Here is an 18,874-nt window from a genome sequence, read left to right on the forward strand (position 1 = left end):
GTTGAGTTGGCGTCCATAGTTACCAACCGAAAACGTAAAATGTATTTTAGTAGCGTCTGGTTTGGCTAAAACCCTCAAACAGAAACAACAGCCAGGACGGATATGACGAGGGGCACTCTGGATCGAAGACCCCGGTCTGCATCGAGTGAGCGGCCAGGTAGCCGGGCATCGAGCGTGTCCTCAGACGAACCTCAGGTTGTCAGCAGGAGTCCAAGCGGTCTTTCAACCCGCCTTGATGCTCTGAGGAACGAGAACGCCAACCCACAGGTAAAAATAAATGAATAAATAAAGATGTATTGGCCTATATTTACGGAAGAGTATTAGCGCCATACGTGAATTATTTTGAATTCTGAGTAAAGTCTGAAGTCTGAGAAAAAATTGGAATGTCAGCAGTCAACTTAAAATATAAAATCAAATGTGGCCCTAATCCTCTACCGTATAAATCTTTACAGTAAAACATGTACAGGGATATCCTAGAAGGCTTCACGTGAAATCTGCTCAACGAAGCAAATACATATTTAACGCACTTTGATGTAAAAAATATGAAGAAAATCCAGCATCTACAGGCCCATATGAAAAAGGCCCATATCTCACCTTAAGGAAAGTCAGCATTACATGATATTTAAAGCATTCGCATTCCATCATGAGGACACAAATATTTTTTTAATTCTAAAGCGGAAACGAGAGCTTAATGATTCTGAATGAACATTTTATTTATTTATTCATTCCGCGATAAAGAACGTCCATCTGTACATTATCTCGCCTATTCCATTTTACACCGAATATAGCATGCGGTAATTGACCAATCAGAATCGAAAATTCAACAAAGCCTCTCAATAAACCAATATAAAGGAAATTTTATATTGGTGGTTGCACAATCTTTTATTAGGTATCCACGATGACCTTAAATGATGATAACTACCTTGAGGATGAGCCAAGTACAAGCGAAAGCAGTCTCTTACAAAATCACACGGACGAAGGTTAGTGTACAGTAGGTAGACAGTCTCAAGTTTCTAAATTATAAAGAGAGGAAAGTATACCATTATTTTTACCATGCATGTGCCTAGCTGTATTTCTCATCCCATGCACGATCAACTTCATGTCCATTATATTTAAGTTTACAATTGGTATTCCTATAGGGTTTATGGAGATCCAAAAATGAACCATAATGTATTTCTCAACTGTAACATGCACATTTGACATTCTTTCAGATGCCAAGGCTATGCCTACTAACAGAAAACATAGGGATTGTAAAACTCAAGAAGCACTGGTTGAAATGGCCAGATTGGACTTTGTCTTGGCTGCATCTGAACTGAAGCTAAACCATGTTAAGTTACAAAGGAAAGAATGGAGTCAAAAGCGTTGGAGTGAATACATGGTATGTAAACAAATTGTGGTTTTAAATAAGTTATTTGTCACTAGGCCTCTTTCTCAGGTTTTGGCCTTAATTAACATACCCAAGGTAGATATGACAGCAACTACAAGGGCTATAATATGTAATCTTGATACCAAAAGAAAGAGGGTTAGGGTTACCATAGGTTATCATCGATGAGATTGATATGAAAGTGAAATAATGAATGTGGACAACACTGGGTCAGAAGAGAATACAGTTAAAAAGCAGCCATTATAGGAAGATATTATACACGCTTGAAATACATTTCCTGTTTTAGGGTGAATACCACCTAGCACTTTAGCAACTGGTAGCACATCGCACAACATCTAACCTGTTCCAATAATTGATGCTAATAAAGGGAAGTAGGACCAAGATAGATAGCAAGGGTTGAGTAGAGGTAGGCTAAGCCTGAGACTCTAAATATAAACAATAAATTGAATGGAAACCATTTAACCCCTCTATTTAACGTCAGGGCAAATTTAATTGAATGAAAAAAGCCAAGCCATTTTAATTGTGGCCCCAAGATGTCAATAGAGAATGTGTTCTGATAGAAGGCAATTTATCATTTTTTTAAGAAAAGGGGTCATGAAATACATAGCCCCTTTTCTTACATGTTTATTATTTAGTTTGGTGTTAGAATTGTGTTTAATTTTGCCAGCAATGAAGATTGATCCATTGAGAATTGAATCGCTTTAGGCTGTGTCACATGATGCTTTCTTAATTCTTGATCTACACTGTCTGTGCTAAACTGTGTGAAGATATTGACAATCTGTGAAGGCTACATTTGTTTATCTGTAATTATAAATTCATTTCACAAACACAAAATGCCACATATCTTTCAAATACATTAAATATTTAAACTCTTAATTTTCATTTTTGGAATTGTTGCATATATTTGTCGATTTTTTTTTTCACACAGATTGTTGATATTTGCATACAGATTTCAGATGTATACGTGTTGTCAATCTTTTCACACCAATAATATTGATACAAATCGACCCTATACCACCCCGATGGCAGAGTATACCAAGGACATATGAATCTACTGCCGAAGCTGAAAACACAAAGTCGTTTTTGGCACTGGAAGCACCTCATCAAGGTATGGATACTAATTGAAAAGTTTTCCTAAAATGTAATTTTTGTGTCATATTTTGGCCCAAATAGATATTTGTGTTTAATTTGAGATTTAAAAGTGGAGGTAGACTGTAAACCCATCTTTAGAACTCAACCTTCTGATGAGGTTGAAATAGATAACAAATATGAGGAGCAAAGTAAGATTGTACAAATAGAACTCAATAGCAAGTCATAACACGTTTGTGATTCTGTCTAAAAATGAAAGTTTGGAACGCCTCACAGTGGTCTTGAATCAGTTTAAACTTTTCAACACTTGATGGCGCCAGCAGCAAACGAAACTGCCACCTTGAGCTGGGAAGAATGCCCTTTACTTTTTATCCCTACAGGAAGTAGGGATAAAAAACATTTATAATGGTTTTGAGTATTAGATTCAGCTTCTTATTTTTTCAGCTCTGAATGCAGTCATCAAGAAACATCCAAACATAATCACGTTTTTGCAATGAGACAAACTGACATGTGTGCTGCTTCTCCTGTCTCTCCTTTATTTCTAGATATCAGCACTAGCTACTGGTAATCATCATTTGTTCCTATATTTTAAAGATGTATTTTCTGATAGGTAAAAAGAATATGACCCATTTACCAGAGGTAGATGATTCTCCCCACTTCACCCCGATTGCCACTCCCCAGGGCAAGAGCAAGATAGACTTTGTGAAGAGAAACATTGAGGTATGTCAATGTTTCACAGAGGGCAGGGGGAGCAGTGCCTGAGTTCATCACGTGACCAGGTACACATTTCTATTGCTGTTTGTTTTCCCCTCAGTGGTTGTGGAAATCTATATGTATGTATCATATGTGACAGTCATGTGTTCCAGCGAACGCTAGATAGTGTAGACAGGTCACATATGGATGGATAGATAGATTGATAGAGCGATAGAGTACCTTTGTTTTCCCCATGGGGAAATGTGTCGCAGCAGAAATTCACATAAATGACAAAGAACACACAGAACAAAAAACATAAAACAATGAGGAAGGTAAAACGACAGAAAACCATATTTCAATATATATACAAAGACGGGAACTACTATTATACTATTACTAGATCTACTATTCTAGATCAAAATTGAATAAAAACTAGAATTTTAACATCATGGGGAGATATTGATAGTTTTGTGGGGAAGGGAGCTGAAATGATCTGGGAACTTCAGAATGTGTGGGATGTGATGGATGACCTTCAGCCCTCTGTCCTTCTCATCGGTCCGTGGAACGTGTTAGCTTGCCGGGGACGCTGGAGGCCCTTATCGGATGACACCAGCGGAGAAGGCGCGGCTGGCTGAGCTCCTCAAGGAGTCCGACGAGGAAGAGGAACCCGCTCTCGGAGGAGCCGGCGACCAGGAGGTGGGCTGGCACGCAGTGCTGATGGGCAACATGTGGGGAAGGATGAGCGCATCTCATTCTGAAGTTTTCCTGTACTCTTCTTCTTTCGTTGTTTTGTGATCCTTTCACATTGGCAAGGTGTGTAAGTGTGTCGTTCGGGAGCTTGAATGTATCCTTTGAAGGACTCTGCGGTGGTTTATCGTCGGCATGGGTTACTCTGTTTAGGTTGCAGGGTGGAGCAGATTGAGGAGAATAAAGGAAACCGTGTGTGTTGGTGTACGGCCCTTCAGTTAGGAGAGGTCTCTCACGAGACCCACCATGAGCCAGCACACCGAATTACTATATATATATATCGTGGCAACACGGCACGGTGAGCGAACCACCTCCTCCCAAACAGGACACCATTTCGCGGGGAAAAACCAAAAAGGCACCATTAATCCTAAACATAACACAAAGTCCCTGAAAAAAAAAATCCTGGGAGTAATCAACGGTCCCATCCTTCGTGGGTGGAATCCTGTCACCCACGAGGACCGGTCTCTCCGTACAGGAGCCAAATGGCTGGGAGAGCCCCGAATGAGTGGAGAAGCAGGCTATTCAAGCCCTGCTTCTCCACCTGTTCCTCAGGTGCTCTGCATCTCCTTAATTGGCCCGGGCCGGGTTGCCACAATATATAAAGACGGAAACTATCAAAATTGAATAATACTAGAATGTTAACCTCATGACAAGATATTGCTAGCTTGACGCAAAAACAAATCTGTCTGACGGAAAAAGGAGAAAGGATGGGTCACGGTGGGATCACCAACATCTTGAAAGAGAGCCCTCCCACCTGGAGGGCCTTGTTCCAACACAACACCTTGTTTCAACTAGCTTGGCGCACCTATCCTTGAATACTTTTCCTTCTTCAACTCTTGGCTTAACTGATCTCTCCCCTGGTGGCGGTTGAGTCCCCTTTCAAAGCACAGGGACGGAAATGACATTGGGAAGGTGGCGCAGGGTCCTAGACCAGTACTAGTCCTGCATATCGTTGCGTTTAATGGAACCCCAATCAGCTGTGCCCACCCTTCACCAAATCTGCCAAAAGACTTCTTTACGGCATCGCTCTATTTTTCAATGTTTTCCTTGACTGCTGAAGCGAGGCGGCGGCCCTTGTGGTGTCAGACAACAAACCGTCGAGGTTGCAGATGCTCTGGGTTCTTTCGTTGGCAAGAGGTTCTCTTCCTGCCTGCTGTTATCTCTCATATAAATGGCATCAACACAACAAGCCTGTATTTATGTCACGGCCCTGCAACTTGGCCGTTAAAAGCGCTCCCTTCTGCTGACCCGTCTTAGACCTTGGCGAGAGTCGACACCAGACTTACCGTTCTGAACGCTGAGGAAGGGAACGTCTACCAATTGCTTTGGTGTGAGTCACTTAAACGTATTTTCCATGGTACAATGTTATTTTTTACAATTTAGTTAATTGCTCTTGAAATCTGACCAGTCCCCATAACAGCCCCCATGAAAAGGTAATATAGTCAGGGAAGTTTTAGTATGCTTGGTCGGTGTTGCTCCCCTCTTAAACTTCTCCGGTCTCTCCTGTGTCGAATGAATAGGCAAGCACTCTTCACTTAACGTCCAATCTATGAGGGTCACATGTGTAATAATGAGTAATATTCAGAGAGAAACAGAGCAAAGATGAAAATTGGAAGCTAGCCCCACTGCTGTGTTTTGATAATTGACATTTGTGCTTTTAGACTGCAGCCTGCTGGACCTCTGTGACTTATTGATCACCATGTGATTCTGGAGGCCAGAATCATTTGTGGCCAAACACATTTTGTTCCACTGTGGTTTATATTACACCATCTTTTAGCTTTTGATCTGAAATTCCTCTCACTCATTTCCTCTTTTGATCTACAGCAGCCATCAAAATGATTTAACGACTGAGGCATGAATGAACTGAATGGTCCTTTTAAAGATCACAAAGTTTGACTTGAGTTGACCTGTTGAACCTGGAATCCACAATGAGCTCTTGTGTTAGGTTAGCATGATAAACTGACCACAGGGCCCTTATCACCAACCAAAAGGAAAACAGGCCTGCCATGAGACCTGCCAAGGCCTTTTACAGACCCATCCGTAGCATCGCGCTGATGTCTCATCTTGGCTGGCCCGTGCAGTTATGTCAGCTTCCTAGGCCTTCCTTTTGAGAGCATGCTCTGCACCAGAGGACCGTTACACAACTCCTACCTCACTGATGTAATCCCCCCCCCCCCCCCCCCCCAGATGAGCTCATGGTCCACCCTCTGGATTCTCATGATACATCCACAGCACTCATTGTGTGGAAGGAGCGATTGTTCAACTTTTTTTTGCTGGTACTTGGCAGCATGCTTGGCAAGCTCCGCGGCGTCATTATCGCTCTCCGTTTCCACCGTGCAGAGGAAGGGAATGCCGGGTAGAGGAGTCCGACAACGACGCTCTCCGGGGGAGACGGCCATCGTGTGTTTTACAATCAACGCTTGGTTGAGCAGATGGGTTGGTTATGCTCAAGTTCTGCCTGCCAGGAAAATCACCTTCTGTGTTCTTCCTTCTGTGTCATTCATTTCCAGGAGTTGTGTTTATTATGTGTATGGGTTGTCTAGTAGCTAGGTAGGTAGGTTGGCAGGTTGTTTGGTAGATAAATAGATAAATTACCAGATAGGTTGGCAGGCGGTTGGCAGATAAATAGATAAATTACCAGATATGTTGGCAGGTTGTTTGGTAGATAAATAGATAAGTTACTAGATAGGTTGGCAGGTTGTTTGGTAGATGAATAGATACGTTACTAGATATGTTGGCAGGTTGTTTGGTAGATAAATGGATAAGTTACTAGATAGGTTGGCAGGTTGTTTGGTAGATAGCTTGGCAGGTAGGTAGGTAGGTAGGCAGGTCGGTAGGTTGGCAGGTTGTTCAATAGATAACTTGGCAGGTAGGTAGGTAGGTAGGTAGGTTGGCAGGTTGTTTGATAGATAACTTGGTAGGTTGGTCGATTTGTGGGTGGGGGTTGGGCAGATACAAAGATGGACAGATGGATAAACAGAACAATCTTTTTCTATACCTTTTCCACCGCTAGGGAGATCCATGTGTGTCGTCCTTCGCCACGAGCCACGCCTCCACCCTGGAACCAGTGGACCTGGAGCGCCAGAGACACATCAAGTACCAGCTGAGCCTCCTCGGCCCGCTGGGCCCGGCGGAAGACTTCTTCCCCGTCTTCCTGACTGGCAGCGAGTCTGAGGTATGTGTACAGCGGCGCCCCTTCGCACCATGCCAGCTCTGAATTCACTCTTATAGGGTCCTCCATTAACTTCTCTTCCTATTCACCAGCCAGGGTCATTAGGCCTTATAACAAGGTCAGAGCCGCGGGGTGCCAAGGGAAGTCTCCTATAAAAGCATTGGTTGTAAATTACCTGGCAGCCCCCCTCGCCGTAAAAAAGGAGAGAGTCGATCTTTGCAGTAATTTTGTTGCTGTAAACACAGTGTTTCCATAGGAGGAATTATAGGCTTTCGATGCATCATCTAGCCCTGGAAAGCTTTGTGTTGGAAAATACTCGTCGGTACATCGTTATACAATGTGGCTGTTATCAAGATTTACCCAGGCGAAGGCATTTTCAGACCCTATCCATGGCTACCATATCACACTATGGCCTTTGTATGTAGGAATACCTTGCCTGGGAGGCATTCTTTCCCAGATTCTTTGTTAGACTCTATTAAGCGAAGGATGTGACAAAGCACCAACCAGCGTAGATGTATTTTCGTCGATTTCGGCACCAATATCCAATATCCAACAATATCTTAGCGGTGACTTGCGGCGGCATTATGTCAGCAAATATCAACAGATATCGCTAACATTTCACATGAGAAGTGAGGGTTGACCCGGCAGCACCTCAGTCTTTGGCTGCACGGCCGTAGAAATATTAAGATATAGATACATAAATGAACGATTTATTTAAGACTCTGTTGTGGTCTTGTTCCTAGACGTGCGCTCATGTACTATCTCATTCCCAAACGTTATCTCACTACACATTCACGATCCAGATGGTAGACTTATCCTTGCCATAGATTGCCAACAAGAAATAAAAAATACGTTTTTTCCTGGAGTTGTAAAACCTTTTTTTCCTTTACAAGGACATTTTGTGAACCCAGGGTCCCACTTGAATTCTCCTGGATATAGTCAAGGAAAATCTGATGTGCAGCGGGAATCTCAAACGACAGCACTCCATGTGTGATTTTGAACCCTGAAGTCATGCGCTAATTTCTGTTGCTTCATATCTCCTTAATTTATTTCATTCTGTGTACTGTCAATCTATAATACTATGTGGGTATGCTGTGTGTATACAATCGAGTCCTATAATTTATAAATTCTTCGTAAGGTGCTGTAGGTTAGATGCAGGATGTAACATGGCTCTTGAAAGCAATTGGGCCAGGCATAAACTCCACATAAACCATCCTGCATCTGTTCTATATCAATGTGGTCACTTCTGTTGATCCCTCAAACAACACATTTTCCGCCCTTCTGTTTCTTTCCACTTTGTTCCGCTACAACTTCACTGAAGGTCACACCTGCCAGGCTTTCAAAGAAACTGTTATTTTCCCTGACTTAAATCATATTTCCCTCGTTAAGCCTACATTTAAGGCAAACTACGCTCGTGATAAATCAGGGTTTTTACAGCCATTTGGTCACTCTGTGCCTCTGTTGCGGGGAATCCAAAAGGTGATCGTAAAAAGTAAATATGCATTTGTTATGCGGCGGCGACCTCTCTGCTCGGCAGCAGTCGCCCTCCTAATTGAAACCGTTTGCTTCGGTACTAGCGCCTCAACCACCTGCCTTAAATACACGTCCACATCAAAACCCAGCGCTGGAGTAAACAAGAGGGAGTGTCGAGCGCTGGGGTTTCCAAGCCTCGTCTTGTGCCTGTGTGATTTAACCGTGGCACGGATCGCTCCGAGGTCGGCCTCACTGGAAGCGTCCTCTGGGTGCCTTCACTCTGAGACGGATGTACTATCGCCGGTGACATGGAAAAAGGTAGCGATTAAGCACGCTCCATTGCGCAAGGGGATGATGAGCCGAGGCATAAACCTGTGACTCGAGAAATTTGGCTTCATATTATCTTCCCCCCCCCACCCCCAGCCCCGGGAAGGCCACGGTTGATGTGCAGGAGAAGTAAGCCATCAAGCCTGTGCGTACGCCTGTGTGCATTGACTTGGTCTGGGAGGGTGGAGTGAGTCTGTGAGGCTTGGCAGTGTAGTCTGCTGAGCACCACAGAGGAGAGGCAGCCATCCTCATCAGGACGTAATTACAGGGGTGGTAAAGGTGGAGGAGAGCCAGCTCTCGAACGGGCACAAGCCCTTTCATTTGGCAATATTAACACATGAACTCACTGCATTTACTGTCAGCTAAAATGACCGATGGGGTGTACTCTGCATTCGCTTATTATTTCACATCATGTTGCGCATAAGGATCTTGTTATTCTGGATGTGCGTTGGTTGGAACACATGTCGTTTACAATTTGTTTTGGTTGCAACAGGTGGATATATTCACCTGTTGCTGTTGTTCAAACTCACCTTACAATGGAACTCTTGGCTCACAAAGAGCAGAGGAGCAACAGAAATTTAGGAAGCTCACTTTGGCGGTTTTACTTTTACGTTCTGTCTCTGATTTCTTTATTGTTAAGCACTGACAGAGTGACGGTTTTATACAAAGGTTAAGCAGCAAAACCACAATCACAATGATGTTGAACTTTCCTTATACTTGTATCTAATTACCCTCTTCAACCAAGTTGTCTAAGCATGAGGCCCACAGACTCAATAATCTCATCAGAGAGGATGGTTCTGTCCTGAGAGTGGAACTTGATGTGTTGGAGGGGTGGATGCTGAGGCAACTGCTCAGTGTTGTGGAGAATAGCTCTCACCCCCCTCAGAGACCTCCTGGGTGCACCAAACGTCGCCAAATGAGGGCTTTTCTACCAGTGGCCATCATGCGTATATTACTTTTGAATATCACTTGCAACATTGCTATTATTACCTTTTTCAATATCAATGCTAATATAACTCAATTTCAGGTGCAATTTTACTATTCTTTACGTTTAGTTAATTTTGTCATTGTAGTTTACTTATTTTACTAAATTTAACCTACTTTAGCCTATTAGGCACTGGTCTGAGCATTTACTTATTATAAACCTTATAATTATTAATCTATAATTATTACTCTATCTTTGCTCGTTTTTTTAGCAATATCAGGCATAATAATTTCCTTTCGGACACCTAAAGTTGTATTCTATCTTATCTTTTGTACATATTCCATCATGCCTCCTTGAACCTGAATGTTTTAATGTGCTGAACCACCCACGTTGAACTCCATTCCATGGCTGTTGTGCTTAAGGTTCTCAGCTGTCCCTTGGCACATGTTTCTTCCCCATAACTGCCTCAGAGTTCACTACTTTCGCACTCATTTTGTGGCTGAAATCAGGTTCGTTTTTATGGATGCTATGATGTTAGTGCATCTCGTAGTTGTAAAGCATCAATATGGTGAGTCACAGCCTATCAACCATGGGAGTGAACCTAACACAACGTGGCTGACAGATTAAATACCACATGCATAGTAGAGCACGTCATCGCACACATAAATCAGATATCTCTGTGAAAGGGAGTCTTCTCTAGCCTTGTGTCATGCGAGCTAATGGTGTGTATTATTAATCATCTTCCACAGACTTGTCTCGTATCAATGTCAATCATATATGTTATAGACCAGATATGTTTAGCCTTATTTAACTGAAAGGTAAACGTTGATGTGAATAGTTTATGCCTAGCTAAGAGTCAACAGTTTTAACTTTTGTCTCTTTTTGCGGCATATCGTGGACCTTTACTGACGGCTAAGACATATAGTCCTGTTTCAGGACAGGACATGTTAATGAAAAATATTTATCAAAAAAAAATTGATGTTACACAACAGGATTCCTCATCTCGCATCTGGGAAAGACTTGTTGCCTAGCGTTAGCCTGCATCAAAAAGGACCTGACTTTATCTGAATCTGACTTTACGACAGCGTGATGCTATTCTTGTGAATACCCTTTGCCAGAGGAAAATGAGAGAAACATTTTGTCCCCGTCGTCCAGATAAAAACCCTTATTTTTTTACATATAAGAAAGAAGAAACTGTCCTTGTGTCTTTTCATTGGAAACACACTCGCAAAGAATCCACAAAACAAAATAAGAGTGAATCCGAGGAAGTCCTTTCTCCTGGCCTTCCGTCAATGATAATCGACTTAGCGTAGCATTGACATGCTAGTTCTTTTAGCAGCAAAGCAAAACCTGATCTCATCCACCAAACAAACAGGGAAGAAATAAAACGCTGTGTGTGTGTGTGTGTGTGTGTGTGTGTGTGTGTGTGTGTGTGTGTGTGTGTGTGTGTGTCAGGGGCGTATTAGCCTGGCCCTCCCTCACTGCAGGACGAGGTCAGTCGGCTGGTGACAATTGAGAGCTCATGTAGTCATCTCGCGGCGTCCCCGTGGGGTTATTTTCTGCGAGGATCGTGTGGTCCAACGGTATATACCACACCCATGCCAGCCCAACCCTGTAATCCTCCCAGTGCCCTTGTTATTGTGTGCTCATAAGTGGTGTTATCCCGAGATGCTGGAGTGTTAAGAGTGCTCCAGGGGGGCCGGCTGGCCGTGCAGAGTCTTACTCATCCCTTTTGTCGCGCAGGCTTTGAATAGGACTACCAACTTGACACCGTGTTATTTGAACTCAAGCATGTCCACTACTTACTTACTAAAGAGTGTCTGAGTGGACTTTCTGGAAGCAACAGTTTGCTAATTCCTATTATTTGTCTCCAATAAAATGTTATATATTTAGACTCTGACTTGAGTCTACTGTCCCCGTGGTGCAGGTGCCATCTGGATGCAACCACTCCACCACAGAAAAACGGTGGCATAATAGTGTCGTTTGTTCTCATTGTTACCACCCCCAATGTTAGCACAGACTAGATAGCTGTGTGCAGCAGACATACGTTTAGCTTTCATGCAGCTGATGTACCATCATTGTCCATATTCTGTCTCGCTGACGATGTCCGCAACAAGGTGGGGGGGACAAGCATAGAATTACGACGGCCTTGTCCATGTCAAGGCAAACTTGCTCTGACACTAATGTCCCTTTCACAGCTCACTTGCGTCACAGCGCTCGCCACAGTGTCCGTCATAGCCCCGCAGCCGCATCACAGCCTTTGAGTCCCGCGTGCACTACGGTGCATGCTTGCAGTCGTGCTTGCAGTCGTATTGGCAGTCGTACCCTGGGTCAGGCCAGGTCAGGTCAATCGGGGACTTTGAAGATTGCTTTATCTCTTGCTTACTTCTCATATGATGCGTCATGTAAGGAATTCCGGTGGACCCTTTTCGTGCCGTCATTGAATTCCTGTTGCCAATGAAGATTTAAATGTGACTATGGAGGAAATGCATAAATATTTGTGTTTATGGTGTGAACTGCAATATGTCGAGCACTAGTTTGAATCCTTCTCACGATTGGTCAATCTGTTATCGGTTAGGGAAAGGCACCCAATCGATCACGACAGTGTTATTTGTGGAAATCTTTGTCACGTAGGATGCCGGACTCTGCTCGTGCCGTCACTGGTGAGGCTCGGAGCGGGGCAAGCAAAGTGCAAAAAGATGCTTGGAGGTCTTTCATGTCCAGATGCTTTGAATAAACAGTGGAGATGAAGTAGTGTTATTCTCAAGCTCTCGATGTCCTGATTTTTTGACTGGTGCGTCATTGTCTGGCAAAAGACAGTGGCCACTCAATAATATTAGCAGGGTGCAAAAGAGTATTCCTGGATAGGATTAGATCGAGTAGACTCCTTGTGACCTTTGGAAAGGGGAAGGCTTCTGTGCAGAGGGTTAGGGTTGGGATAGCAGGCATCCAAAACATAAAAAAAACAATAATATTCACAATTGAATCTTAATAGCTTGAGTATGCATAACCTGAGGCAGATCAAATCTCTACATTTCATTTCTTTCCAATTTTCTAACGAAATACCGGAAACGTATATACCTGGCTGCGCATTAGTATGCACTGTTGGTTTGAAGGATGTTTGATGAGGTGGCAAAAACGAGATCAACGAGATTACCCGAATGAAAAGCTGTCATAGAATCCAGATGACCCACGAGTAAATCACCTAATAGGACAGGAATTTCCAGCAGACACCAAGCAGTTGTCCAGGAGGACAAAAGCAGCCTAACCAGAGCAGAAAGGGACAGCTCAGACCTAGTTGAAGGTCTCTTATTGAAGAAATGCTTAGACTTTGTTCTAGATAGGTATGCTCTCATTTGCATGGGAGACGGTAAAGTGCTCTCCTTACTCGTGTAGAAACTATCCCGCGCGTTTAGCACCCCTGCTTCTGCTCATAAGTGAATAGCAATGGATCCAACGGGCAAGGCATGAAAGTCTGTGGAAGGAGAACTTTGGAGGAAGAGGAGGCCTCCCAGGGACCGCCAGGAGCTAGCTCCTTACTCACTCACCGTGGCGCTTTTGCAGGGCCGTGCTCGGGGCAATGCATGTGTGCACACACAGTCCTTGGCAGGCGGCCCGAGTCCACGTGGCACAGCCAGATCCTACTACACTATGCTTCACATTTGCAGAAAAGGGCAGAGAGAGAGAGAGAGAGAGAGAGGGGGTAGAGAGAGAGGGGGGGAGAGAGGGAAGACAGAGAGAGAGAGGGGGTAGAGAGAGAGGGGGGGAGAGAGGGAAGACAGAGAGAGAGAGGGGGTAGAGAGAGAGGGGGGGAGAGAGAGAGCGGGGAAGAGAGAGAGGGCTAGGAGAAAGATAGATAGAGATGCATAGAGATGGATAGAGATAGATAGAGATAGAGAGAGAGAGAGAGAGAGAGAGAGGGAGAGATAGAGAGTGAGAGAGATACAGAGAGAGTGAGAGATAGAGAGAGAGGAGATTGATAGAGAGAGTGAGTGTGAGTGAGCGACGACTCACCCCGGTGAGTCAGCGTGGTAGTCTCACTAGCTCTTTTTGTTTCGTCAAAGTACTACCAGCACCGGCCTCCTCCTGTCCAGTGACTTCGACAGAGATCCTGTCCAAACGCCATCAACAAGACTTAGTGTCTGCAGACACACGGGATTGTATAGTTGATTGGATTCACCAGAGGAATAAAAAACATTTTCCAGTAAAATGAATAGGAAAGGGAAAGAGAAAAAAAATACCAGAGCAGCAGTTAACTGTCAACAAATTATAGCGAACCCTGGCAGTAGTAAAGAAGCTTTCCTTTCCCATAGATTTTTCTTTCTTTCTTTCAATCTTTCTCGGGTTCCTTCTGCGGGTTGTACTTAATAGGGGAATCAGTGTAACAGATTGGTATTGTATGATGTGACGGTCCATGGGGCTTTCAAGGACAACTCCATCGCAGCGAGATATGCCCGAGATACCGCCCTGAGTGGCTTGTCGTGATTCTTTTGGCGAGAGCATGGAACAGTGTGTCTGCTTGCTCTTGTAGTTGTTTTAACCTCAATCTGCCAATGCTACAGTCATCCCAGAAGCATGCGACACCCAGAAGCTCTAGGTAGGAAGCAAACAGCGGGGGTAGGAAGCAACCGCCGTGGTCACAGTCACACATAAATAACAAACACCCCACAGGCCGAAAGACGGACATGGGAGCTCTCTCTCTCTGTCTCTGTCTCTGTCTCTGTCTCTGTCTCTCTATCGGTCTCTCTCTCTCTCTCTCTCTCTCTCTCTCTCTCTCTCTCTCTCTCTCTCTCTCTCTCTCTCTCTGTTGTGTTTGCTGTTGCTGGGCTGTGGCTGGAGAAGGCATCTGCACGGGGGAAATCCAGCTGTTGCATTTGGCTAGAAACTAGTAGGCTACATAACGCGTCCCACTTTGAAGTGCAGAGGAATCTCAGACCCCAGGCTACCACGACTCACTCAGTGGCTCCCTCCGCTGTCTCATGAGGATGATATAACAGATACCCTCTGACAGAGGATTAGCCCCATGAAAAAGCCTAAATATGTTTCATATTTTTATTATTGAACACGTCCAAGGAAGGCTTTCTGCTTTGGCATCCTAATTCCTATCTGGGATTTGTACATTTTGTGTTGCGTTATCCAAGAAGTAATTTGGAGATAGGTGTCACCAGATTGAAATGCTTGATCGTCAATGAAGTGTTTGAAGAATTGTGCAGTCATCATCCTCCCTGACTTGTCTCCCAAGCCTAACACCTACTTGTACCACTCACCCTATGCAGAGGTTCAGCAGCCACTGTACTCTTTCCTGGGTAGGCAGAGCTCCAGATTTGAAAGGCTAAAATCGGTCTTGGAAGATGAATCGTGAATATTGGAATGATGAGACAAGAAAACAAGAGAATGATCGGTAGCTGATTTCGAAAGGAATTTTGCGGTGAAGTTACTTCCCCAATTGTTTTACTGTCAAAAAACCTGCATGAAAATGTTGGCAGTTTTAAATGTCAGCTCCCTGGCATAGGCTGAACGCACACCATGGACTGTAGTTTAGACCTACAAGCTTGCAGGGAAACAGACATGCATTTATCGCAAACTCATGAACAGAGTGTGGCAAATAATTCTTGAAACCCTGATTCTGTTTGACATGTTTTGCATACCGAACGGTTCAAAAGGCTCGTTGGAGACCCGTTTGGGACTCAATGATCTAATGCGATTATTGAAGACCTGCAGCAAAACTCCAAGCAGCTGCACAGCAGAGAGACAGTCATGGGAGATCTTGGCCCCTGTCCGGATAACCTGAACTCCTGTCCCACCTTGCATTGGAGAGTCTCTCTGTCTGACCCGGCGAGTTCTGCCTGTCACACATTCCAGGATAATAAAATACAGAGCGATCCACCACCAAGGAGCGATATTAACCTAATACAGACTGTGTGTCCCCGAGCAAGGCACCTCACCCTAACTACTCCAGTGCAAGGCCATGCAACGTGCATAGATGACAGTGCCACCGGTGTGTCTGAATGGGTGAGTGTTAGGCATTATTGTAAAAGGCTTTGAGTAGCTACTGGTGAGAAAGCGCTATATTAATGCAGTCCATTTTCGTTGACCATTTATGATTTACTCGTTGTCTATATGTGCATGCTAATGCCTTAGTGAACCGGTCAGAGATATTAGGATTTTAGACTACATTAGAATATAGAATGTCTTGTTCATCTTCAACGTATTTAATTATGGGATGGTAGAAACGTTTTTGCATCAGTTTTGCAGAGTAGCTCCGACCAATCTTAATGGAGCCACCCATGCACCCCTAAGGAAATAATACACAATCCTTGATCTTTGGTTTGTACTTAACTCTTCCTATCTACGGGGAGTTCCATACAGTCGGAAAACAAAACGTTCCTGATGTTCAAACGTAAGGCAATCCTGTTTCATTTGAAGATGCCGTTCTGCATAGGATAAACTCTGTCATGTAACATACTGGTCATGAAAAATGCAATCTCTTCCATGCTTTGTATTTTAAACGGCTGTCTTCCTTTTAAATTGCATTTGATGGGAATAACAGGATGTCTATTTAGCATGTGTGGCCAAGCCGTACCGTTTAAATACAAAATACAGCAGTGGGCAAACCCCGATTTATAAATGGACTGCGGGCTTTGACTGGGACTTCACATGATATTCCCATGTTCTGCCTATGTTGTGGATGATGGCGAGGAGCTCGAACCAAGGACACCGTTCCTAAGCATTTCCAAATAAAATAAATAACATTATATTTTTGGAAGCGTGCACTTAGTGGTGAAACGGGTGGTGAGTAAAGCTAGACTTTAATTCTTATTTTGCCTGGTAGGTACGCGGCTCTTCTCACTCTGATCCACGTCAGGGAGCCTCCACCCTGGGGCCCCGGTATGGGGGGGGGGGCCGGGGGGGGGGCTCGGAGAGCCTGGATGAGTGAGTCCCTAGAAAAAGAGCTCTAATGACAACCACTTAAAAGAGACTTCAGATGGAAGCTGTCATCTGGGCTCTGCCTCTAGGTGAGGCCACACGCACTCCCTATAAGCTGCTACTATTTTTTCGGGGAAAGGGGGCGGGGGGGTACGAGGAGGTTTGGAAGGAATCCCAGAAACGGGAGGTCAGCAGTTCTTGCTGTACTCGGCAGGAGTAGGAAAGCTACTAATCTGCAAATGTTTCCAGTGCGACAGTGCAGCCGTGTCTTTTCATTTGCGTCGAAACATTCTGTTTGTAGTACCATGTTATTTGATGGTACACATGCAACCTTACTTTGCGTTTCTTGCCATGGGGGGAGCTCCGTGCATGCCTTTTACTCGACCGCTGGCCAATTTGCTGAACCCTCTTCCCCTGCCCGGAGATCCACCAAGATTACATCCTACCGTGAATGTGTCAAAACCGATTAAAGACATGTAGTATTTATGTTAAAAAACATTAGAGAGATTCAGCCGGCTCAAGTAAACCGCCGTTTGCTTGCAAGTAAGACTTCATTGATATGTCTAGATTTAATGAAATATCCATCCATTTCAACATTATTAGATCATGTATAGGCCTGACTGGCACTTATGCTAACCGAAATAGTTGGAGAGTCTAACCGCATGGCACTGGATGAATGTTGAGAAAACAACCCTGTGGTTGGCAACATCCTCTCCAGAGCTGGTTTCTGGCCCACGCTGGAACCTTACAGCCTACAGTTGTGTATTTATAGAGGTCAGAACATATAGCATTAGCCCTGGTCATCCCCTGGTCAGTGGACAGCACCTGTCCTGTCTGCCATGTGTCCCACATCAGGACGTCTCAGGGGACGAACGGAGGGGTGGGCGGTGTGGTGGACACATGTCACATATTAACCTCATGTCCCGGGAGATACGAGCCTCCACGGAGAGAGGTGGCCTCCCGGGTACAACTCACCCGGCCGATGCTGCAGGGTCGGCTTAGCTCAGGAGGGAGACCGGGTCACTGGGAGTGTCGAGGTGTCCCTGTGCAAGAAACCTAACCCTGACTGCCCCAGACGAGCTGGCTGTTGCCTTTCAAGCTAGATAAAAGTGTCTGCAAAATGCCCTAAATGTAAATGTAAATGCTGCCCGATTAGTGGTTTGCACCATGTGAGACGCCTGCCTTGTCTCTTTGTGTCAGGCCACTGGATCGGACGCCATCTGGGGGCTCGGTGGGGAAAGCTGGGCCAGCAGTAGATGTGCAGTGGACTACCTGAGGAAAAAGACAGCGGGCGAAGCCTCATCTCCCAGGGACACAACGGCGGCCGAAGACATCAACCCAGAGATCCCAGTGAGTTCATTGTGGCTTGATTCATGCGCATACACACACAAAATGCATGCACACGCACGCACTTAAATATTTTCTGATGTGAGTCTCTCTGTTTTCCTTGCTCTCATCCTTGCTCCCCTTGCTTCCCTGGCTCACCTCGTTGCTCACTCTCACTTTTTCTCTCACTTTCTCACTTTTTATAGCTCTCTGCTATCATTCTTCAGGATTCAAGCTCCACATTTTGCCTTGGAGACTATTGGTCAGAGTGTGTTTTAAAAACCTATTTAACTGGTTTAACACAAAACTGGCAACTCCTGAACTTCCCCCCCGATACCAGGTTCCCAAGGACACAAGAGAAGAATGCTTTAAAAACAGAAGCCAACGGGCCTGGTTTCTGCACCTAGTGCAGCTCCTGGCTACTAGCGCTGTTGTCAGGAGAAGGGAACTACTCGAGCGATTGGTTTTATGGTTTATAAAGGGCAGCCCCAGCCGACCGTGCCCACTATACCAGAGGATACCTGCTTCATCCGGACCGGGTTGGTTGGAGCTCAGCCCCGAAATAACATACACTTTCAACTTCTTCTCTCACCGTGGCAAGCCACAAGGTGATGTCATCACACAAATGACACATTTAAACTTAAAAAAGGCTCCCCTTCTCACACTGCGGAGGTGATAAAACATTCAAAGCGCTTGTCACACCCATCCATGAAAGGGCAGTGCCAGGCAACGGATTCGCCATAATTAGAACAAAACAAAACAAGTGGATGACCCATTTTTGGTTAATTAACTTTAAGCTTTTTTTAAGTTT

The 18,874-nt window shown here is 44.6% G+C and overlaps 1 protein-coding gene across 2 annotated transcripts in view; it reads left to right on the forward strand.

Moving 5' to 3' along the window:
* The window catches only part of fsip1 (fibrous sheath interacting protein 1), a 27,746-nt gene continuing 8,872 nt past the window's right edge, over nucleotides 1-18,874 (forward strand). For both annotated transcript variants that reach the window (XR_003976738.1, XM_030356102.1), the window contains exons 1-8: nucleotides 1-267; nucleotides 890-980; nucleotides 1,212-1,378; nucleotides 2,414-2,492; nucleotides 3,084-3,193; nucleotides 3,740-3,862; nucleotides 6,927-7,088; nucleotides 17,938-18,087. Coding sequence is in view for 1 of the 2 variants with exons in the window: in XM_030356102.1 (XP_030211962.1) it covers nucleotides 103-267; nucleotides 890-980; nucleotides 1,212-1,378; nucleotides 2,414-2,492; nucleotides 3,084-3,193; nucleotides 3,740-3,862; nucleotides 6,927-7,088; nucleotides 17,938-18,087 (1,047 nt within the window). In the remaining variant the exon portion in view is untranslated. The remainder of the gene's footprint in view (nucleotides 268-889; nucleotides 981-1,211; nucleotides 1,379-2,413; nucleotides 2,493-3,083; nucleotides 3,194-3,739; nucleotides 3,863-6,926; nucleotides 7,089-17,937; nucleotides 18,088-18,874) is intronic.

This window comes from Gadus morhua, chromosome 5 (assembly GCF_902167405.1).
Source record: "Gadus morhua chromosome 5, gadMor3.0, whole genome shotgun sequence".
NCBI lineage: Eukaryota > Metazoa > Chordata > Actinopteri > Gadiformes > Gadidae > Gadus > Gadus morhua.